Genomic DNA, 24,795 nt, shown 5'->3' with positions numbered 1-24,795 from the left:
AAAATACTCAGAAAAACGATTATTTTGCTACCTTTATTTTTAAAGTAGTGCTTTTACCTCTCATTAAAAAAAAAAAAAAAAAAAAAAAAAACCAGTAAGTTCTTCTTTTAGCTAAAATACCATTCAGCAGTCTCCAAGACAGGTGACTGCAAGATTATATTTTAAAGCAGAATTTCATCCCCCTTACTTTTTCCATCCCTATACAAATTCTGTCTCAGCAGGGTTTTGTGGGATCTTATTTGCATAAGTTATCCCTCACTTAGGGAATTTTTTGTGTTTGCCTCTCGTCAGACAGGTAATGGGTGTAATCTAGACTTCAGAGCAGCACAGTGAATATAAACAGGTGTTTATACATATGTGCTGCGGAGGCTGAACATTCAGATTCCTTCCCTAAGTGAGAAACAGGATGTGTTAGACTACCTGTTGTGCTGATTATGTGTTTTTTTTTTCCTTTTCTTTTTTTGCTTCCAGTTTCTCTCTGCAGGTGAAAAAGTGAGAAGTATCTCACTGAAATACTGAAGAAAAAAGTGAAGCTCTTGTCTCACTGAACTTGCTCACTGGGGACTTCAGGATGGAAGCCTTGTGTTTAAGAGTTTCCTTGCTGCTGCTGGTCCCGGGATTTATCCTCAGTGACAGCTCTGACAGAGACGTTTCCAATCGGAGCGACTCGGGAAACCCCCTTTCCACCTACTCAGGGATGGAATCCAGCATTCTCCTCACCACCATGCAGCCCCCAGTGTCCAACCAGACTGTCAAATGCTCCCAGCAGACTAAGATTGCTGAAACTTTCAAATACATTAACACCGTGGTATCCTGTGCTATTTTCATCATTGGGATGGTTGGGAATGCAACTCTGCTGAGGATCATTTATCAGAACAAGTGTATGAGGAACGGCCCGAACGCGCTGATAGCCAGCCTGGCACTGGGAGACCTTATCTACATTGTCATTGATATCCCCATCATCGTGTACAAGGTAGGACACCGCCACCAATTCCAACTGCAGTTCCTTACGAGTTCCCCTGGCTGTTCTCTCTTCCTCCTCTATTTAGTGCTCTTTTGTCAATGAATAGTGCAATTAAGGAAACAATACAACTCCATTTTGTTCTGCAATAAACCCCTTCCTCTCAAGTCTCACCTCCATCAAGAAAAAGCGGATGTCCCATTAAAGATGACCCTTAGCTCCTAACCAAAGAGTGGCCTTGGGCATTTCACAGGAGCTCTTGTTTCTCATAGCTGCTACAGCTAAAAAGAAGTTATGAGGGAAGACTTTTTATAAACTTCTCCTCCTTGATGAACTTGCTGCTATTTTTATATTATCCAATACTTCATATTTTTTCAGAAAAGACTCCCTGTGATACACAGGCTTCATATTATGACTTTAAAGGGAGAGATTACGTCAGTTAAGTTGAGCCTTAAGGTTTTTATTTAATATTCATTAATAGCAGAGTCTCAAAATTATTCCAATTATATCACAGACCCTTTCTGAAATATTAAATTTCATCTGGATTTGTCAAAGTGTAAAAAGGCTCCTCAGCAATTCTTTTATCCAGTATAAAGTTATCTTGTCCCAGTGTTTTGATTTTCCAATTTAATTAAACTAAGCCATAAAGCAGTGCTTTTTCTGATGCAATTTATGTTTACTAATATAATTCAAGCCAGAACATGCTTGAATGAACAGAACTGAGCCCTTTTTAATATATTTCTATGATATTAACTTTGAATCATCTTAGAAAATCATCTTAGAATTATCTTTGGAAAATCATCTTAGAATTATCTTAGAAAATTATCAAAGAATTTTGTAAGCTTGTGTCTGTCTGTTTGGAAGGACCATACACAGGTGCATAGCTGATAGGACATTTGACATTTTCTTTCTTTTTTCAGTAGAAACATTAAGTGTTTCTATTTGTAAATAAAACACTAAGTCATATAATATAAATGTCATATAATTAAGAAAAAATGTTGTTCACATTATCAGCCCTTAAAGATTCTAATAACTTTTATTTACATGTGTTTTAAATGAAACATTTTAATGCATGGTTTTATAAGAACTGGTGCCCTGTGGTTTCAAACTGGATTTGAAAATTAAGGAAACAATGACTAAAGCATGCATTTTTCATCTTTATAACACTGACATCATACCTGATTATGACACAGGTATTCATAGGACAAGACCATAAAATTCGAATTAATTAATGGAAAAAATGCTCTCTAGGTGCATATATTACATTTGTGCAGAGGCACTGGGAGTCTGTTATTGTCCACCCAACCAGGAGGAAGAGGTGGACAGTGTATTCTATTAGCAGCCGGAGAATGTTTCAGGATCACCAGCCCTTGTTCTTGTAGGTGACTTCAACCGACCAGGCATCTGCTGGGAACTTAACACAGCAGAAAAGAGTCCTTAGGAAGTTCTTAGAGTGTGTGGAGGACAATTTTTGTCACAGCTGGTGAGCAAGCCCACCAGGGGAGGGACTGTGTTACACCTGCTGTTTGCAAATAGAGATGGGCTGGTGGGAGATGAGGTGGTTGGAGGCCACTTGGGGCACAGTGATCATGAAATTATAGAGTTCTTGATATTTGGTGAAGTCAGGAGGAACATCACTAAGACTTTTACATTAGACTTCTGAAGGGCAGACTTTGGCCTGTTTAGGAAACTTAATCAGAGAGTTGCATGGGAAGCAACCCTTAAAAACAAAGGAGTATAGGAAAGGTGGGCATGCCTCAAAACAGAGATCCTGAGGGCACAGGAACAGACTGTCCCTGTGTGTTAAAAGATGAGTTGACACGGCAAACGTTCAGTCTGGATGGGCAATGAGTTTTGAAGGAACTTAGAAATTAAAAAAGGATGTATCATCTTTGGAAGGAGGGTCAGGTCTCTCAGGAAGTATTAAAGGGGTTTGCTAGGGCACGTAGGAAAAAAATTAAGGGAGGTCAAAGCTCAGTTCAAACTTAATGAGGCAACTTTTGTAAAGGATAATAAAAAATGTTTTTACAAATATATTAACAGCAAAAGAAAGGGTAAGATCAACCCTTGTTCTCTACTGGATGTGGGAGGGAACTCAGTAACTGCAGGTGAGGAGAAGGGGAAAGTGCTTAACACTTTCTTTGCCTTGGTCTTTAGTGGGAAGATGGCTTGTCCCCAGGACAGCTGTCCTCCTGGGCTGGCAGATGGTGTCAGGGAGCAGAATGGACCCCCATTATCCAGGAGGAGGCAGTCAGAGAACTGCTGAGCCACTTGGATGTTCATAAATCCATGGGACCAGATGGGATCCATCCCAGGGTGATGAGGGAACTGACAGATGAGCTTGAGAAGCCAGTCTCCATCATTTACCAACAGTCCTGGCTCACAGGTGAGGTTCCAGAGGACTGGAAGTTGGCCAATGTGATACCCATTCACAAAAAAGGTGGGAAGGAGGATCCTGGTAATTACAGACCAGTTGGCCTGACCTCAGTACCCAGTAAGGTTATGGAGCAGTTTGTACTGAATGCCATTACACAGCACTTACAGGATGGCCAGGATATCAGACCAGCCAGCATGGGTTTAAGAGGGGTAGGTTTGTTGGACTAACCTGATCTCCTTTTTTGACCAGGTGACCTGCCTGGTGGATGCAGGAAAGGCTATGGATGCTGTCTATTTAGATTTCACCAAAGTCTTTGACACTTTCTCCTGCAGCATAGTCCTGGAAAAGCTGGCAGCCCACAGGCTTGGACAGGGCAATCTTGGCTGGGTTCAGAACTGGCTGGACGGCAGGGCCCAGAGAGTAGTGGTAAATGGTGCTGCATCCAGCTGGCAGCTGCTCACCAGTGATATCCCTCAGGTGCTGGGGCCAATTCTGTTCAATATTTCTATTGTTGACATGGATGAGGGGATTGAGTCCTTCATTAGTAAATTTGCAGATGACACTAAGCTGGGAGCATGTATAGATCTGTTGGAAGGTAGGAGGGCTCTGCAGGCAGACCTGGAATTGTTGAATGGATGGGAAGAGTCCAATAAGATGAAGTTTAATAAGTCCAAGTTCCGAGTCCTGAATTTTGGCCACAATAACCCCCTGCAACATTATAGGCTGGGGACAGTGCCCAGGCAGAAAGGGACCTGGGGGTACTGGTCAACTGGTACTGAACATGAGCCAGCGGTGTGCCCTGGTGGCCAAGAAGGCCAACGGTGTCCTGGCCTGTATCAGTAGTAGTGTGGCCAGCAGGAGCAGGGAGGTCATTCTCCCTCTGCACTTGGCACTGTTGAGGCCACACCTTGAGTGCTGTGTCCAGTTCTGGCCCCTCAGTTTAGGAAGGATGTTGAGATGCTGGAGTGCATCCAGAGGAGGTAACGAGGCTGGTGAGGGGCTGGGAACACAAACCCTGTGGGGGATGACTGAGGGAGCTGGGGGTGTTTAGCCTGGAGAAAAGGAGACTCAGAGGTGACCTTATCGCTCTCTACAACTTCTGAAAGGTGGCTGTAGCCAGGTGGGGGTTGGTCTCTTTCTCCAGGCAACAACTGACAGAACGAGAGGACACAGTGGATATCAGGGAAAAGTTTTTTATGGAAAGAGTGATGAAGTACTGGAATTGTCTGCCCAGGGATGTGATGGAGTCACCATCCCTGGATGTGTTTAAAAAAAGACTAGATGTGGCACTCGGTGCCATGGTTTAGTTGAGGTGTTAGGGCATGGGCTGGACTTGATGATCTTGAAAGTCTCTTCCAGCCCAGTGATTCTGTGGTTCTGTGATATTATCTATGGTGAAATGCAGCACCTGGCTCTGATCTTCTAGTTGTATATATTACAGATAAGTCTTTTAACTTTAACTGGGTTCAATGTAACATGAATTTGAAACTAGGATGACTGTAAATAATTATGGATGTGATTTAATGGAAATTCTAGTTTACACTTTTCAATGCTTCACCTGGGAAGTTAAAGTGTCAATTTGTTGATAAGCTTTCTGTAGAGTATTTTGGATTAACAGGTTGATGAGAAAGATTAGCTTCTGCCTGATTTGAGATTCTCCTGTCTTCCACAGCTGGGTGAATGCCTTATGGGGCATCAGACTGGGGCTCTTAGCTGGACTCAGAGCCTACACAAGGCCAGGCTGCATGGGGCTCTCAGCAATCTGGGCTTGTGGGAGGTGTCCCTGTCCATCCCTGTCCCATGGTTGTGGGGTTGGAACTGGATGATCTTTAAGGTCCCTTATAACTCAAACCATTCAGTGACTGCACCTCCCATGATATATTACAGTTTCCTCCTTGGTAAATTACCCTTATGTCTTTATGGATAATTGCCAAGGCAGTATTCTCACTTCTCATGGTATATCTGATAGTACATTTTAAGGAAAAATGGCATGAGTTTTTTTCAGAGCCAAGTTTGAGAAAGAACAAGAATTTTTATTTCACAATTTTTCCTAACCATTCAAGAGCTCTGCTTCTTTTTTGCAAAGAGAACTGGAAATCTGGAATTAATTATGACTTTCAGAATTGTCTTTTGATGGTCTTCTGAAAACTTCTTTGGAAGTTTAGTTGAAAGTAACAAACAAATTGTTTTAATATTCTCTTTATTATTTTGCAATATATTTTCTTCTATTATTTTTCTGTCACTTCTCTAGAATTCCATAGGTGCATTTGTCTTGGTCTATCTTATATGATGAGCTGAACTATGATTTGATGAATGAAATTTCAAAGCTTAATTCTAGCTTTTAGTTATTTTTCAGGTATTTAACTTTCAGAAATAATTACTTTAAAATTATGACACAACCACCTTGTTGTCTGAGGTTTGCTGCAAGAATTGTGATACAGGGAAGCATTTATGGCTTTATAAGGGGGCTCCGGTACATCTGATAAGAAATTCAATTATTATTATTATAGTCCAAAGTTCATATGAACCATTCAGTAATGTAAATTGCTTAGTTGGGTTTAAAGTTTGTGAAATGCCATTCCTGTTTGCACCACTAGGGATCCTAAAATACATTTCAGGTCCTCTTGTCGAGTGACAGTGTGAAAGGTGGTCCCTGGAAATATCATGACTGGATAATGAAAGTTATAGGCTTTTAAGGAAAAAAATTCAAGTGTTTTAATTTTTGTTAGAAAGTAATTTTTATCCTTCTGAACTTCATTTTAAAAGATTCTTTAAGTTTCAGACTCAGCTGAAATATAGATTCATGTTGAATCATATATTTGTATCCTACATATAAATGGTTTCAAACACTTTATACCTTTCAGGTCGTATCTTCATTTTCAGGACAAAACAGGTCTGAAATCAGAGTAAACAAGCATTCAGCTGCATATTAAAAGAGCAAATAGCAGAGCGTTAAGATGGCCACATTGTATAGCAAAAAATGTATAATACCTGTAATTATAATCGAATATCAGAAATAGTTATAGTCACTTTCCTGAAACATAATGTAGCCTTAACTATTTTGATACTACCTTCAAAAGAGAAGTAGATAATGGTACTGGTACTCACATCCATTTTTCAAACCCTTAGAAAGAAACAGCTATAAAATTTTAATAATTGGCAATGAAAGTTCCCATGAGAATTGAGTCCTTTATTCTGTTATGCGTTTGCACAATCAACAAAGATATGATGCTGGGAAAAAAGTAATTATATAATTTATATCAACTAAAGACATGGTCACAGGTGTATGATGTTTTTAAGCTTTTTTGTGGTATAGTTGGCTCAAAAACTCACTCCTTACTTTCTCCAATTACTGTAATTATATAGTGGATTCCCCTTATTGTTAAGTGAATTGCAATGTGAGTAATATTTACTGTCCTTTGAAGACATTCTGAATGTATTAAAGCCCCATTACACTTAATTACCACAATATATACACTTGAAGTATCAAATCAGTAGTAAAAATCTTAATAAATTGAGTTTTACAGGAAGGGTGACAGTTATAAATCCAACCTTAATAGACCAAACTAAGACAATTTAGGTTTCAATCACATTTTTATACCACCTGGAGCCAAATAGTCTCCTCTACCCAAAACAAACTCATCTCAGACATTCAAGATGTCAAAGCCTAAAGCCCCATATCATTAAGAATTATTTCTCTGCAGGGAAAAAATGAACAGAAAATAAAAGTTTTATATTTTACACAGCTGTAGAGGTAGAGTTAAGGCATTGAAGAAGAGATGGGTTTCTTTTCTTGTATCAGGTGGCATTAGCACATAAGTGAAAGCTGCTGATCACCTGCTTTACCCATCACTGCCATGTGCATTTTTATCAAATAAATTCAGATGCAATGCAAGAAAACTTCTTTAGAGGGCTGCCATAGAGTCTTTACATTGGCAGTTCAAAGGCAGCAGCAGAATAGCCACAGCACCACTGTTGTCTTGGCTGCTCTGAGCCCTGGCAAACCCTTATTGTTCCTGCTGCTGCTCTCCTGGATGAAGTATAGCAGAGCAACAGGAACAACAACAGGTACTCACCACAGACGCTGCTGCCCACTGTTCTTTCAGGCTCATGGAGCTTGAAACACTCTGGACCAAGGCTCTCACCTTTTGATGGCAACATTTTAACTGTTACTGGGAAGTCCTGAGCTGTCTCTGCTTCCAGTTTTATGCACTTTAGAGAAAAACATCAAAATGGGTTCAATTTCTTGGAAACTGGCCTACATAGGGCTGACATAAACTGCATTGCTTTAGACCAGAATATGCTTAACTCCTTAAACCATTAGTTTACAAAGTAGATGAAGCAAATTAGGCAGCTTTTTACCAGTTTCTTTAATAACATTTCTTAAGCATTTTACTGTTATAAAGTGGAAGACATCTACCCAGAAAAAATCAAGCGTTCACTGCTCAGACAGCTCAAGGAGATGTTTTCTTGAATAAAACAAGGGGATTTTTGGTTAGTTAATTGGTATTCACGCTTACTTTAGTTGCAACACTATCTAAATCTGAGTAGTCCACCCAGAACATTAAAAATCTAAATATAGAATGTACCTGACAGCAAGAAAATATGTTCATCTAATTTGTCTTCAGTAAAGGAAGACTCAGTTAAAGCATTTCTAGTCATGGACCTTTTTTAGCATCAAAGCACTTGTGTAAGTGTCAGAGCAATCAATTCTGGATAAAAAATTATTTGGCATATCTGAATACCTTCACCAACAGAATTAATAATTATACCTACATGGGGATGCTAATTAACCACATTGGCACTGATCTTGCAGCTGACAGAACAAGCGGCATCTTATGTGCCAAAGGAGTATAAAGCCAAGCCAACAGCACACAGAAAGGTAAGGGCACTTAGGAAAGATACACTTCTTTAAAGGCAGAATTTTTCATATGTGCAGTGTGTATTTCTCAATGAAGTACCAGCACAAGTAGGAAATTCTGAGGCCTCAGAACAACTGCATTCCTGTTTTCAATAAATTCTTATCAGGGATTCCAAGAAGCAATGAATGGATAGCCCAGTGTGATGCAGAAATCCATAGAACCTGCTCCATGCAGGACCTACTATTCTGGTGTATGTCTCCATGTAGTGACCAAACACAGCAGAAACCCAGAGGTAGCACAAGAACTGATCACTGATTGAAGGCAGAAATTTCCCAAAATGGAGCAGGGAACAGAAATCCGTCAGGATCTGTTCTATTTACAAACTGCAGCTTCCCAGCAGAGTGTGTTTAATGCACATACCCAGGGTAGCAGTCAAGGAAGAGATTTTACATTCTAGGTCTTAATTCAAGATCCACTCTGCCTTTAACTTGTGGCTGTTCTTTGGGGAGTGGGACATATGTTCCCATCAATGCACAGCTCCTCCCTCATCTTAACTCCTCATCTCATGCCTGCCTTGCTGATCTGTGGATTTGAAATAGTGTACAGTACTTAGAGACTTTAGGTTTAAGAGAATATTTTAGTGTGTTTTCTGTCTTTATTTCTCAACCAGCTGAACTCTACAGATAACAAGGAATTGTTTTGATTGTGCATATTCAGGGCTTATGGGTTCTGCAGTAACTTCTTAGAAATCCTGTCACTCTTTTTAGCAACACGCAAAAGAAAACATAGCTGGAAGAATAACAAAAGAAATATTATGCCCAGGGATTGAAAAAATTCCTTTCAAAAATCACCATGCATATAAGCACACCTTGCAGCTCATTTCCCTGAAGAAGAGAAGCTCAGCTTGAGAAACAGTTTACCTAACAGGATGGGAAGATAGCCAACACCATGGAAAATAATCCTGCTTTGTAAACAGCAAAAATACCACAGGGGAGATGCCTAGGGTTGTTAGGAATGCTTTACTGCTAAGTATATTTTTGTAAAAAATATAAGCATTTTAACAAGAACCTAAACCTTAGGATTTCTTTTTCTTCCAGCTAGTTGAGAAAGAATGTTCAGCTGCAAAACCAGGACATTTGTTTCCTTACTTTTCAGGATCTCTTGAAGTGTAATCTATTTTCCTTTGTGTAAAAACTATACATTCCTTTCCATAGCTGCCTTAGCAGGAGAAAAACACTGTAGGCATTCAGTGAATGGCATGAGACCCTTTGCTACCTTCACCTTTACTCAGCTGGGCTAAGATAAGCAAAATAGCAGAAAAAGCTCTGGCAGGGCAATTCAGAGTAAAAAATGTCTTTGATGGTTCTCATACATCCCCACATAACCTTTCTTCCTTCCAGGAAGAAAACCAGTCAGTATTTTTTCCACCCAAAGTGGAAAAAACACAGTTCTTGGTTGTAGCAACATCAGGAATGTATTTTCTGCAAAGAAGAGTTGAAGAAATTGTCTTCTCTACCATGCCAGGGTTGTGAATCTAAATATAAGGAAATAAACAAATTATCCCAAAACTGGCAGAAGCTTGAACAATCACCTTACCATATACTCAGTACTGATCTTATGCTCTGCATTATAAAGTCTACCCTCATTCTTTGTTTTCCTCTACTCTTTGTTTTCCTCTAGTTACTGTCCTTTCAAAATCCGAGGTTTTTCACTTCAGCAGTGAGAAGGAATATTTAGAGACAGACAGTGTTCCTCTCTACCCTGACAGCTCTCCCTCTTTCCTGCAAAGTGGTGGAGCACAGCTGACTTGTGAGGCAAGAAATAGATGAGCTTTGTCCAGCAAATGCAATTCTCCCTGTATATATGGGTTTTAGGAAGAAGGGAAATGATTGAAAACATGCAATGAATTCTTACCCCATGACATTTTATGAGGACAGAAGGGTCCTGTTCAGTCACCACAAACAAAATACCACTGCTGAGGTCTCAATACATCCTTATTCCTATCTAAGCAGTCTCACAGATCAGAGATAGGTGAGACACTTCAGTCAGAACCATCATCTTTTGTCACTTAATGCAGTCAACTCAGTGGTACAGAACTTAGACACTTCTGTCCTGAGCCAGATATCACCTGGATTCCACCCAAAACACCAGATACCTTGTCTGGCCCATGCCTTGAATCAGACAAGGGTATGTATAATTGTAGAACACAATTTAAGCTTTATCCAGACAGCTCAATATTTCCTGGAGGAAACTAGCCTTGAAAGAAAATAAAAGGACAAAATAAAAAGCCAACAACACCAAATGTGCTGATGTAACAAAACCAAAAGAATTTCTCTTATCTTTCATTCTGGGCTATGTGGCCAGAAAAGAAAATCACCACAGACTACTCTACTTTTGTAATTGCTGCTCCCCAGTTAGGAGATGTTGGTCACTTACACAACTGGATTGTATCTATACAGACAAAATCTTCTGGCTTGGTCTCTTTCTCCATTACTGCCCAAGTGTAACTTCAGTTGTGGAATAAAGAAGATATTTCTGTCTTTCCTGAAGCTGATTTCCATGCCAGAGTTGTTCCAGCAGCATCAGGGAATATTTAAATGCCATGAAACTCCGGAGAGTGTCTTAAATGGCAGCAGCATGAGGGGCAAGCACTGCTTGTAAGGAACACAGTTCAGTTTCTGGGAAGAACATCTTGTGTGTCAGCACAACAATGGTCCCACATGGATATAGGAAGGGGCAGTCTCTAGAGCACTAGGATGAAACCAGAGCAGGAAAGGAGAGGTAGGAACCCTTTGCTGCCATCCTCAATGCCACATGGCAGAGAGAGGGGACCTCCTGACATGCACTTGTTGAGCTGAAGGAGTTTTAATAAAGCAGCTCAGAGCCGGTTCCGATCCAGCACCCAACCAAGCCCATCTATTTTGGGCTGAGCTCCAGGGCCATCATCTGCCTTCAAACACACACTATCAGCCTGGCATGAGATAAACACTCTGGCTGCACATGAGCATGCTCTGGGCAACACTCATGTGCTGGAGTTACAACATTCTCTCTTTCAGACTGTATATAAATTGCTTGGGATGCACAGTGGGACTTGATGTTTTGTACATCAGTTACCATACTGAGGGGGGTTAGAAAATAGCAGCAGCAGCAGAATAAAATCAACAGAGTGACATTTAAAAATCATTGCAAAGGAATGTTCTCAGTGCTGATGTCTTGTTTGTCTTCAGCTGCAGCTCAGGGCAAAGAGGCCATATAAAGCAGCAGAGAAGGGAGGATGCTCAAGGAAGCTGTGGCTGTCTGGTCACTTTGTGAGTTTTTAAAGAGAAGTCTTGATTTCTGATTTCAGTGCAAAAATACATGTTGACCACATTCTTTTGTCAGGAATTGAACCACAGTATGAAATACCCTTAAGTTGCAAACTGCACAAGGGAAAAGTGCCTTTCCTTTGCCACATGTCTTATTTTGAAACCTCAGAGACTTTGTAAGTGGGTTTGCAAAAGCACAATCCACTTCCACAACTCATAGAGAACTATGACATGAGTAGGAGCAATCAGTCTGATTTCTTCTATCCTAGAGCCTTGAGAGAAAATGTAATCTTCTAGAATTTTATAATAATTTTGTTTGGATATTAAAATATGCAAAAGCACTCAAAGAGTAGTTCCAGTAGTTCCAGTTCTTGTATTGCATATAAGTAAATCAGGATTAATTAAATTAAATTCCTGGGTTTATTTATTTTTATCAAAATAAATGTGTTCTTTCCTTCTGAAATTTCTATACCATGCTAGGGCAGAACAGAGGGAAATGGACTTGTTTTGATGCAAAAATTAGTAAAACTAAAGACAGGATCAGATTTGCTCACTAAAAATATCTACAGAAGAAAAAAATTGACACCTGATCCAAGGGGAAGTAATGAATGCATAGCAGATGTGGAGTGATAATGGAGTTCACCCCCAGAAATGATTGCAAAGTGAATCTTGAAATCAAAAAAACCTTATTTCTGGTCCCAGGGATTTTGATTAAAATCCACTTGAAAAGAATCTCTAATGATTTGGTACTGAGATTACTTCAATTAGTAGAAAGTGTAAGAAACAAAAGGAATAAAATACTTTTAATCTCAAAAAAAGGAGAGCTTCCTGGGGTGTGGGGTTGAAACATACATGCTGGAAGCATGATAAAGCTTCCCCGTGAAGAGTAATGAGTTAGTGAACCTTTTTCAAGTACAACCCTTTTCTTTTTGAAGCTAATATTTGCCTTGTAGTAGCAGAGTTTCACAGTCACTACAAAGTACTCGTTCGTTTCTACTGCTGGTGTAGCTAGAGCTCCAGTCAGGGGCTGAAATGAATAGGTGCCTTTCAGTTGCCTTTTCAAGTGTGATCTGTAATGATAAATGGGTCTTGGGGCTCTGGTTGGCACAGGGAATTGACAGAAGTCTGCTAGAGCTGCTTTTCCATGGCAGTGTCATTTAAAATTTAGCTTTCCCAGCCTGAGAACTACTCTGATTTTACCCAAACCCAGCCAAGAGTTTGATGGTGAAATTCCATGTGACTACAACGTGGTTGAATTGCTATGGGTCCTGATCATCCCTTCTTTTTTCAATTTTTTTTTTTTTTTTTTTGTGATAAAAACCAAAAAACCAAAATCTCATATAAGAGTTCCAGGCAAAATGCAGAATATGCTCTGCAAACATCTGTTACACTATTGCAAACCTATCTGGAAAACAATTCTGCTGCAACTTTAAATGTATTTCATTCAGTCTATAAATACAAATAGAATCAGAGGAACTAATCAAGTGCTTGCAGATAAAAACTTATCCATTTTGCTACTGAAGGTACTGACTGCAGTTAAATCACCAATCCTAGCAACCCAATCCCTAGCCTTTTAAGAAAAGGGGGATTGCCTTTCACCAAATGTGACTGTCCTAAACTGGGATACCAATCTAAGGTGCTTGCACACATAAATTTGATCCACAGCTTCCACCCAGCTGGCTTAAAGCTGTGAGTTGCTACAATCTGTCCTGGAATACAAGTAATCAAATGACATTAATATAGTCCTAGAGGGACACAGGCAATGTGGAGTGCAAAGCTGCTTCCAGCATTTTTGAGGTATTATTTGGTGGACAAAATCACAACTCAGCATTGCGACGAATGACTATAAAACAGAGGGGGTGCAAAAAATCCACAGCAGGATTATGAGGAGAAGATTAATTCCTACTAAGGTAGAATTTTGTGATAAATATCTATACACTACAAAGTTCTCTGAAAAACTCATGCTATGAAAAACCAGAAAGGTAACACCTACCTTAACTGAGATAAAGATAGATGTGAATTTAACTGAGATAAAGATAGATGTGAATTTGAACTTCCCACAGTTAACATTTGTATTGCTAAAGGTAGTGATTATTAGCATACTTCAATTTAACACTAATTTAAATAGAAATAAAATGTTTGCTTTGAATACTATAGTCCTGAGTTACAATCAGAATTTTTCTAACTCTACAGCTAGAATACACCTGCTTTTAGCAAACAAGCATGCTCCAGGATCTAAGCTTCTACTAAAAAAATATTTCTAGTCCTTGTGGTTGCAAAGCTAACTCTCAAAACATGAACATCCTACTGCTAGGAAAGTCTCAGCAGCAGAGACTTAGAGAAGAAAATGAACAAAATGGTAGTACAAGCATGAGGAGGTTTTAGTGACTTTGTTTTTCAATAGAACTATTCATGAGGGCTGAAATATCCATTACTTCAGTTAAAATAGCTAAATTAGGGCTCAGTACTTTGTATGGACTCAATAATTTTTCATTTATTACACTTACTTACATTGAATACTGCCAGTTCGCTGTCAGAATGTGTAAAGGGTGATATTCTGTGACTCTGCAGCCAGTCATAGATTTGATTATCATGAATAATTTTGTGTCCTGTATTTTGTGTGTATACTTGCTATCAAAGCCCAGTTCCAAGACATGTTCAAAGCTTTAACAGTTATAGCTAAAAATATTACAACTTGTATGCTAATTCTTCACAACTGTGCACATGAACCACTGTACTAATATTTATTATGCAAATGCCTCCTTGGAAATGCTGCTCTAAGCCTCAGTCACTCACATCTTTCCAATGATGCCTTTCTGTTGCCTTGAAGCACAGCCCACATGTTTGCACGGCTGCTCTTTAAAATGCAATATGGAACAAATTATGCATGCACAGTGTTTTCTTCACACTCCTCAGAGTCTGGCACTGAATGCTGCCACGAGTTACACAATGGTACATTTATGATGACAAGAATCTACTTGCGTGCAGCACCAGGACTTGGCTCTGAGGTATTTCATTATGGACCCCGAGTTATGTTGTGACTGCCTGGTTCTGGGACATGGCAACCACAACCATTTGTGACAGGCTTGAGTTGGATTTTCATTATTCAGTACTGCTGGCAGGTTCACAATAATAAAATAAAATTTTAACTATCCAATTTACTATTGCAACACCACGAGGTCAACATTTTATGTAAACTTTCAACTTCTGTGCTTCCACAGTAGCAGTTAGGTCCCAGATCCACTCTGTGCTAAGGATATGCTTGAGTAATGGAGAAGTCAAGGTTACATTGGTTGGGTCTAAGACAGGAAATAACTACAACTGCCGCATACTTGCTAGGTTACTGTTTAAATATTCTGATTATTTTCTATCTTCTCTTTAGCTCCTCGCTCAGAAGTGGCCTTTTGGAAATACAGAATTTGGACAGTTTCTTTGCAAATTCCTTCCCTTTATCCAGAAGGCATCAGTGGGAATCACAGTCCTTAACCTGTGTGCCCTTAGTGTGGACAGGTACAGTATGTCTTACTCTTTTGCTACTGTTCTTGCACATGCAGATTTCCTAAATCTGGGAGCACTAAGCACTTTTAGCAGGCAGTTAACAATATAGATATAACTTAGATTCTGGTCTTTTATATTCTGGCTAATGCCAAGCACCACATTTGTGGCTCAAAGTATAATATTAAAGTCCTTGGGCTAAGGAACTTTACATTACAGGTAAAAGGTATTTAAAAGCTCCAGTAAGGCATTATTTCACCTTCTTTTACCAGACAAAAATTTACTGGGGTTTGACTCAGTATTCTGATTTCTTTCTTTCATATAAACTCATGGGTTTTCTTGCATTTGAACAAGAACCTAATCTTTAGGCTTAAAAATTAGTTTTTCAACTCTCCCTCTGGATAATAAGCAAGGGTTTATTCTGCTAACTTTCAAAACTAACAAAACTCTACTGAAAAATATGTTGGAAACTTGCTTTGATACTTTGACATACACAGTTTGAAAATTAATGCCTCTGCTATTTTTTTCTTAATGCATAAAATGTAATAGCAGATGAACACTTGACTTCTGTAAAAGTTGGTTTTATGTCTTGAGTTACTTGATCGTGTTCCACTCCAAAATATCAGTACCTCTAAATACAGAAAATACTGTTAAATAAAACACAGTATGTGTATTAGTACAAGGATGCAAAGAAGCTTTAAAATTAATCTTGGTTTGGCTTTACAGAAAGTGAAAAAGTGAGTGCATAAGGTTTGCAGTGGATAAATCACTTGGTAGTATCCATACCTAAAATACAGTTCCTTACTGCATTAGTACCTCATTAGAAAAAGCCATCAATAAAAAAAGAAATTAAAAAAAAAGTTACAAAGGTAATACAGGTAACTGTTCTTCCATTTTTTGAGTCAGAGAACTACAAAAACAATTCTATTTCTCAAACAATATCTGCCCACCATTAAATAAAATCCCATCGACCACTCTATGGAATAAATCATAGATCAAGCACATGAAAGAGACAGTTTGCTAGATAAATTCTGACAATTGCAGTTTCACTAGATGAAGTTCCTCTGTCATATACATTTTTATGAATTGGAACTAACTCAGTTGAAGCTACCTTTTTGTAGGTATATATATTTTTACAAGGACCGATTTGCTAATCCTCACAACAACCAAATGCTGTTTCCATTTGAGTACAAAATCTGGTATGGGATCAGACTCAGACTATTTAATTTCCTCCCTTAGCTTAGACACTTTGCCAAAGACATATTCTTTATCATCTGTTGCTACTCTAGTAAGTGGTTGCAGAGGATGTGTGTTAGGAAACAGATGTATAGAGCCAGATTCTGATATTGGCTAACAAGAATCTAGCTTCAATCATCATGAAAGCTCAGAGCACCTTCAATAAGTTAGGTTGGACACTGGAAGTTGGGCACATTAACACAAAATTCCACATCAGCTAATGGTTGCTTTCTAGAATGGAAAATGAGTAAATACGAAATAGTGTGCTGTCACAGCTGGACTACTTCTGGTCTATGGGCAAGTTAATTCTTGCTTTAAAAAAAGCTCCTGAAAGTTATATTGTTTATAATTATTTTGGGTCTCTGTATACTGCATTTATGGGATGTAAAAGATAAAGTCAATCAGTAGAGCGAATCCAGAGCTCCATATTTTTAGTCGTTGTTGACTCTCTATCCCTGTTGCAGACTACAGCCTTAAGTTAGAACCGGATCCCTTTTTTCCTATCAGGAAAATCCCTGTGCTAACTACATCCTATTGTGAAACTCCCCTCATTACTACTGCCCTGGAGTGACTTGCCTTGACAGTGTATTAAGGTTTAACTGTGCATGCCCAAGGGGAACAATGGCCACTCACATGTGGAGAGGGTTTTAAGAGGCTGGCAGAAAGCCAGCTATTCACCCTTCGGAGGAAGCTCACTTCGAAGTTGCCTCAGATGCCCCCCAGGCATTTTTAAACTCCAGGTCAGGATGGTGACCTAAACAGTGCCTGAGTGGGACTAAGAGGAAGGATATTTCCCTGCCTGAATTTTTACTCTTGCTTATGTCTTGAGCATAATGATTTTGATGAAGGAATCGGTTGAAGAATAAAAGAGAAGATATGGATCTCATTTCACATGTATACACTCTCTTCTTGCCTCCTCAGTGCAAAAACAGTAATCCTAAAGTAAATATTTTTATCTGGACCAACTCACAGTAAGTGTATGAGACAAGTTGAGATTTTGCCACTAAAATAAAACTCTAAGAGCTTTATTGTATTAAGATAGTTGCATACAATGAAGAACAGCTATGGCTGCTAATAACAAAGCAGAACACTTCAGTATCAGCAGCAGCAGGGACATTTAGGAACTGTCCTGGCACTCATCTTGACAGTGACTGCTTCATACATGCTTGATCTTGTCCCTTATGTTTCCTGCATTGCTTTTCATTCTTACAGAACAGACACTTGTTATATTACAGGGCTATTTGAACACCTAGTTTTCTAAGTAATACCTAATTTCTAATCTAAGTTAAAAGGAAAAGGGGAACAAAAGCACCCACTGATCCAGACAAGCGTCCTCAGATGCAGACAAGATGTCCTTCTGAAAGAAATGCTTTAAGCATGTTATAACTGGAGAGGAGTGCAAAATATTTAATTATGTGTAGGTATACAAGTTGAGAGCACACGCATGAGCAGTTGAAAGTGAAAAAGGGAGAAAGAATAGGAGCCACAACATCAAGCAGAGGACAGGAAGTGATCTAGAAAAAGAAGCGAACATTTTAGACATGATTGGAGACAAGAGGGAAATAAACAGAACAAAAGGAAAGTTAGACAAATCTCACACAGATTTTAGAGTGAGGAACTAAATGCAATGCATTATGCATGTATTTTATGTCAGGTCCCTGGCAGACATCCTATGTTTTCCAAGTATGAGGGAAATAAACCCTGCAGTACTTTCTCACTCTTGATTGTGGGAGGTTTGTGGCTAGACAAAGATCCTCTATATTACATAACCCACAGAACAGCCACCTGAAAAATTATTACTACTAAAATTATTATTACTACAACTATTTTTCAAATCACTTCTACAGCAGTGAGTAAAGAGACCAAGTAATTAAAGTTTAATACGCATACAGCAAATTCTAATCTAATTACTGAGCTTCTTATGTTTTAGCTGAAAATATTAATAAAATTATTCAGCTAACAATTCCTTATTTTAGAGTTATTTGAATTGTAAACTGAAAAAAAAAAGAATCAGTAAAATACATACAGGACCCAAATCCTCACTGCTGTGCACAGTGATCTTCTCATGTGCTAAACAGATGTAACTCAAAAGAACAGGTACAAAAATTCAAGAAAGCAAATAACTGCATTCACAGTTTACAAGTCATTGTTTGTTATTCTTATAAAACAAGCTTTACATTTGCTACTTGAAAAATATATACAGTGTACAAGCCCCTGTTTGCTAAGAGCACCAGTCAGTCAAGGATGGGATAGTGCCTTGTGCAGCTGACAGAAATGATTGTAAAATTGCCAGTCTGTAGAAAGTAAACTTTGAACTGATTGTTAAATTTCCAAAGTTCACAAATACTTGAGGGTTTGTGTGAAAGGTTAAGTTTCAATGAATATTCCATTTGGTGATGAAAGCCAGAATTTGATATTCAGCAAAAAGAAATACAACAGGATGACAAATTATTTAAAATTAGATTTGGATTTTAATATGAATATTTGTGAGAAGATAATAGATATTTCTTTTTTAGTTCTCCCAGTATAATTCAATTTGTTTCGATAGTCTCAGTTTTATAACTTCAGAGACCTCCTTCCCTTTTTCACATTCTTGGAAGATAAAGATGCCTTTATTTGATATTTTTATTTTTGATGTACAATTCCAAGCTGTAGTTTGCTTTTTTATGCTCAAAGTATTTCTACACACATTTCTGTAGAAAAGATGCTCTGAGAGCCTGTCTGTAGTTCTGCTGTGACTGCGCTGTGCATGACACTGCTGTAGATATCAAGGCAAAGCTTTCCAGTCTGTTTTCTGCAGGGGTGATGGCAGGCCCTGACACTTTCCAGTGATATTGGGTAACAATGCTTGCTGGAGTTTTTGTGAGGGGCCTAAGCCTGGATTTGCATTCAGCATTGTCATTCCCCTAACACTGAGGTTACAGGGAATGGAATTCCCAAGTCTTCCATCTAGTTGATAAGCACACTTCAAACCAAAAAGAGGCTGTGACACAAGAAATCAGAAGAAATTATTTGTATGTGAATCCAGTGTTACTGTATTGGTTAAAGGAGGGCTTAAAAAGCCTTTCAATAACCAAATTCTTCTGATCTCTGTAGTTTAGGTCCTGTAGCCCTCAAAAAATTTTTCCCATCGGAAGCTCCTCATTCCTTCCATCTTGGTTGGACTTCATGATCTCAAAATTCTTTTCCAACCTAGTTCATTCAGTGATCTCAAAAATTCCAAATCCAGCATTTCCCTTCTTAATATGATATTTTTTAAGCAGACAAACAACCTTTCTTGACTTTTTTATCCTCAACCAAAGAAGACTATTTTATCAGTGGATGCCATAACATACCCATGCAGCACTGGCATTCCAAACAGGAAGGTGCTATTATTTTAAGGAAGAAAAATAAGCAGTTCAGAAGCTGTTACATCATTAATGGCTGAGAGCTCTCCAGAATGAATTTCAGATTATTACAAGATCAAAAATAGGATTTGTTCTTTCCAATATTCTGTCTTTGCTAAATTGTTGGAAATGCTACGCAAGTAGTTTACTGCAGTAATTGTAGGACAACAGTTAAATCTACTACTGAAAATGTAGTTTGTGGACTGGATTGCACTTCGTATCCTATGCCCATCAGTCTTCTCTGAATAATTTTACAACCTTCTAACCAGAGCTGACAGAGTGATTGAGGCCTCAAGGCTAATAAATTTTTACAAGTTCATTGAAAACTGAGAGACAACTAGAGGAGAAAGATCCTCTTAGTTCCTTGAACAGTGTAAACAGAACAAATTATACTTCATCAAGAGTATTTTCCTGATGTTACATTGCCCGGAAGCTGACAGCTTCACTTTGGGTAGCTGCTGCTACAGCTGAGGTAGCTGAAGGAGATGGATGCTCTGTATCTGTTAGAATGGCTGTGTGCCTGGAAGCTTTTTTCCGTCTGTTATGGCAGTTATTTAGTGAAAGATATAGTCTGTCCTCACAAACTTTGCCTACATTAATTAGAAATCATTAGTGTAGTCCACCCAGCAGAATTCCACACAATCCCACACCAGCAGAACAGGAGCAGCCGGCTCTCTGCTCTCCACCCCTCAATGTGCCCTCTTATGCCCTTAGTAAGTTGATAGCTGGCAGAGGCCCTGGAATAGGCAGAAAAAAACAAGTATTACAAGTCTCAGATATCAGCTTTAGGAATTTACTTGCTATATGACACTGAAATGTGATCTTTTAAGAAGGAAACCGTAGGCTGGAAACTAACACCTGTCTCTTTCAGGTACAGGGCAGTTGCATCCTGGAGCCGTGTTCAGGGGATTGGAATCCCCATGATCACTGCTATTGAAATTTTCTCCATTTGGCTTCTGTCCTTCATACTGGCCATCCCAGAAGCAATTGGCTTTGCCGTGGTACCTTTCAAATACAAGGATGCAAGTTATGTAACCTGCATGCTCAAACCTACAAATGATTTCATGCTGGTAAGTAACATCCTGTCTTCTCTTTTTTGGAACAGAGAGTACGTGGGTTAGACAATTAAGATACTGGATAATAACAGAGTGTATTCATGCAATTAATTGCAAAATGTATTCTAATGTGTATTGGTGCAAAGAGGATGCTGCGTTCATAGTGACTTGTCTCTGCTTTCAGCCAGAGAGATTAAATGGGGCTTTACTGCATTTTCATTTCTTTGCTACTGAGGATTCTTACTACAGACACTTGCAATTCACACCTGCTATAAATACAATCAAGAGATGTATGAGGGTAGCCAGAGCCTTGAAAAGTTTTGAGTTTCAAGGTGCAACACCTTGAAGCTTGTAAATGTCAAAACACATGTTTTACCATGATTAGTCATCCTTCTGCATGCAGTAGTCACCTCTCTTGGCACGCAAAGAAAAGGGTGGGGCCATGCTACATGCATTAAAGTCAAATAAAAAATAATCTTTTAGTTTACAAGAAATCATGACTACAAAGCTGACAGACCCACACCTCCAGCTAGGTGCTTGTGCAGTGTTAGCTGCCATTAGATACAGCAGCTGAAGAGCATGAGTAGTGCCTAAGACACACCAGGCTGCTTTGACACGTTTCCTACTCCTCACCCTCTGTGCTCCTGCATAGTAACAGTTGTCAATACCCACATCAACTTCTGCAAAGCAGCTCAGGTGAGAAGTCACTACAGAATCAATAGATTACTGCATAGGGGCATAGTGGTTTTTCACATGGCCTTACAATGAGAAGATATCTTAATTTTTTAAATTTCTGAATACAGTGAAAGGCCAGGTACCATTCATCATCCAGTAACAAAAAAGAAAGAGTAATATTCTGATCTATTGCAGAGAAGGCAGATAGCACCAGGTCTTCAGTCTTAGAAAAACTTGGTATTTTTTTCTGGACTAGAATTTTTCATAATAGAGTATAAGTTTCTCTTTTTTGAACGTCTGGTGCTTCTCCTTTTATTGGACCAGAACATAACTTGGCCTAGAATTCAGAAGGATAAGGTAAAGTGGAGCTAGGAACTTTAGAAAATAAAAAGTGTGAATGATTACTTTTTCAGAGGAACATCCCCAAGTGTGGTAGGGTTGCACAGACTATAGGGATGGCCAAAAGAGCATGAGATAATTGAAAGAGAAGATAAAAGGAATTCCCTAATGGAAATAATTAATGCAGGTAAAGATGGAATGGAATTTCCCAGAGTTTATTATATTTCTGTTTCCTGACTCCACAGCCTATATGACTGTAGATACTGTAGTTATAAGACTGTGATTTATGAATTACACACTGCAGCAAAATTTCCCTTCTCTAATGGCTGTTTTTCTCCTCAAATGTGCCTGGACTACCTTAACTTCCTTTTTCCCTAAGAAAAAGAATAGTTTTCCCTTTTCTCAAAAACATTATAGTTCATGTTAGTTAATGTTTTTTTATAGTTCATTATAGTTAATGTTTTTTTCTCAAAAACATTATAGGTCTTCCATAGGCATGCTAACTTTAATGACTACTGTTCTGTTCTTAATGTTCTAAGTAGAATATCTTGGTTTGTTTTCCTAGCAGGAAGTACTATCTCTTATTTGCTCAGTATAATACAGACATGCCAATCATCCCACAGCATGATTTTTAAGGAAACAAACCAGCAGCTACGTCCAAGCTGAGAGTTAAATTCTGGATGTGTCAGCCAAAATGGAGAGCTTTGTGTTTCAGTGTGTTGCAAACAAGTACAAACATGAGATTAAAGTGGAAATACCATTTTAACCTTAACTATAGTATTTACTACCACAAACACCACAATAAACAATTGCTAAATTTCAGGAAGGATTTATTATTAACTTCTGTTTTTAATAGGAGCTTTCTTCATGTTTAAAACTATCTTTGAAAGATTTAAAATATTCATGCTAGACCATGATTCCCAAGAGGCCGAGCGCACTAGGAAACTTGTTTAAAATGCACATTTCCTGTAGAAAACCAGTTCCATGTGGGTTTTCAAGACAAACAAAAGAATGTCTACTTCTCTTCAATCAACCCATTTTTATGCATTGATGTAAGCTTTGTGAAACTCAGATTCCTCAATTAATCATTTACAGACATTTCAGAGTTGGTTTTATAACTCCACGAGGCCAACTCCTCATCCAGAAGTGATGCATTGGTCAGGGCTGTGACACAGACCTTTCGTGTGTTTTCTTGACCAACGGGCAATGCTTATGGAGCCTGGAACGCTGGTAGGACACAAAGTTTTCCTTGTAAATATGGAATGGATTCACATAGTACACATTTTGCTGTGCTGTCCAGCCAACGTGATTCCAAGCTGACTTGGAGGAATTTACTATGGAAAAGATAATTGTCTCCATGTATTTGTAATCCTTTGCTCTGCAGAAGGAGCAGTAATTACATTTGCCCTCAGTACAAACTCCTCAAATACGAGGCATATTGTTTTCCGGTTTTCTGCTGGTAAAAGCTTTGCTCCCAGAGGGGGAAATTCTGCCCCCAAGGAAAGTGCAGCTATGCAGGAGACTGCAGCCCCTTCTCAGGGAGGAGGCTAATGAGGAGGAGGAAACAAATTAATCAACACAACACAGCGTCCCAGAGTGAGGTCAGATTGTGGCCTAGAAACCAGCAGCATAATCTAAACTAGCAAATTCTGTATGCAGCTGTGTTGGAGCAGAGGGAAAAAAATCAAAAGCATTCCCTTTTTCTTAGTAAATCAACTTCCTAATGTAACTGAAGTAGATTTTTAAATAACATTATAAAACACCAGTACATAAATTGTATCTTTTTTTTTCAACTTTTGAAGTTTAGTGCTATTCAATTTTAAATGTAAACATGATGTCAAAAGTTTGAGTTTTTTGAACAGGATTCTAAATCCTCAGGCATAAGAATTTTGACATTTGGTGTGGGAACTGTGATGTTACGAGAGCACATCCTCTAGGAACAAACAAGCAGGGGGAAAGAGTGACACATCCCTTTTATACTAATAACCTAGACACAGGAAGTATTTGAAATGCTATATTTCAGCACATACTTTTGGCTGAGCATTAAAGTTAAAAACCAAGATACAGTATTTTCTGAAGTCTGAAAACATGATCCTCTACAGAAAAGAGCCATTTTAAATGTTTTCTCAAATGTAGCATTTCCCACAATACATAAATGTATTAACTTACAGCACAGCTTACATCACAGCTAATACTTAAAATTACACAGAGCAAAGTATTGCTAGTCTATCAATACCTCCCTGTCCTGTCACAAAAGGCAAATGGTGGAAATGGCAGTCAAGGGGTTAAAAGTAACTGTACCACTGGAAGCCATCCCTAAGCTTTGCACATATCAGACAAACACTTATGAAGTGGCTCCTATCTGCCCAGTACATAAGCAAACCAACTGCCAACCTTTTCACTGATAACAAAAGGTGATTAAACTTACAAGACATTTTGAATTTTCCTTTTTTGGCATCAGGACAGAAGCTTTAGAGGTAAATGGCATTTCCTGAGACAGGCTTTTAGGAAGATTCGTTATCTCAGACTGACACTCTCTACATTTTGGCAGTTCTTTTTCATGTATTCCAGTTTTCATGAATGAATATAATTGTTCAGAAAGTACAACCAAAAAAAAATAATTCCAACACAAGACAAATTGCAACAAAGGTACAGGCAGGCTCTCTGTAAATGTTTACACTGCCACAATTCCTATTTTGATGTTGGTCAAAAAGAGATCAACAATAAGCAAACAGATACCAGTGTACCAACTGTCATGCTCTTCCAAGGCCTTTCTGCGGTATTTTGCATTCAATCATAAGAAAATATCTGCTCTCTTCTTTTCCTTTTCTACAGTTTTACAAAGATGCAAAGGATTGGTGGCTGTTTGGTTTCTATTTCTGCATGCCGCTGGCATGTACTGCCATCTTTTATACGCTAATGACTTGTGAAATGTTAAACAGAAGAAACAGCAACTTGAGAATTGCTCTCAGTGAACACCTGAAACAGGTAAATATATTAGAAACACTAATGCTTGAAAATATTGTTCTTCTCTCTATGGGTTACATTAGAAATATTTCAAAGTGTACCTGAATACAGTAAACTACAGAAGTGGAAAGTGAGGA

At 38.6% G+C, this 24,795-nt stretch overlaps 1 protein-coding gene across 1 annotated transcript in view; it reads left to right on the top strand.

The window, feature by feature from the left end:
• The window catches only part of EDNRA (endothelin receptor type A), a 36,742-nt gene that overhangs the window by 2,800 nt on the left and 9,147 nt on the right, over positions 1–24,795 (top strand). Inside the window, exons 2-5 of the mRNA XM_018926917.3 lie at positions 472–973; positions 14,888–15,015; positions 20,494–20,692; positions 24,527–24,679. Of these exons, the coding sequence (XP_018782462.1) occupies positions 572–973; positions 14,888–15,015; positions 20,494–20,692; positions 24,527–24,679 (882 nt within the window). The 5' untranslated portion in view covers positions 472–571. The remainder of the gene's footprint in view (positions 1–471; positions 974–14,887; positions 15,016–20,493; positions 20,693–24,526; positions 24,680–24,795) is intronic.

The sequence above is a fragment of the Serinus canaria genome, chromosome 4 (assembly GCF_022539315.1).
Source record: "Serinus canaria isolate serCan28SL12 chromosome 4, serCan2020, whole genome shotgun sequence".
Classification (NCBI taxonomy): Eukaryota; Metazoa; Chordata; class Aves; order Passeriformes; family Fringillidae; genus Serinus; species Serinus canaria.
Note: the sequence above shows the minus strand (reverse complement) of the source record. Positions and strands in the feature narration are given on the sequence as shown.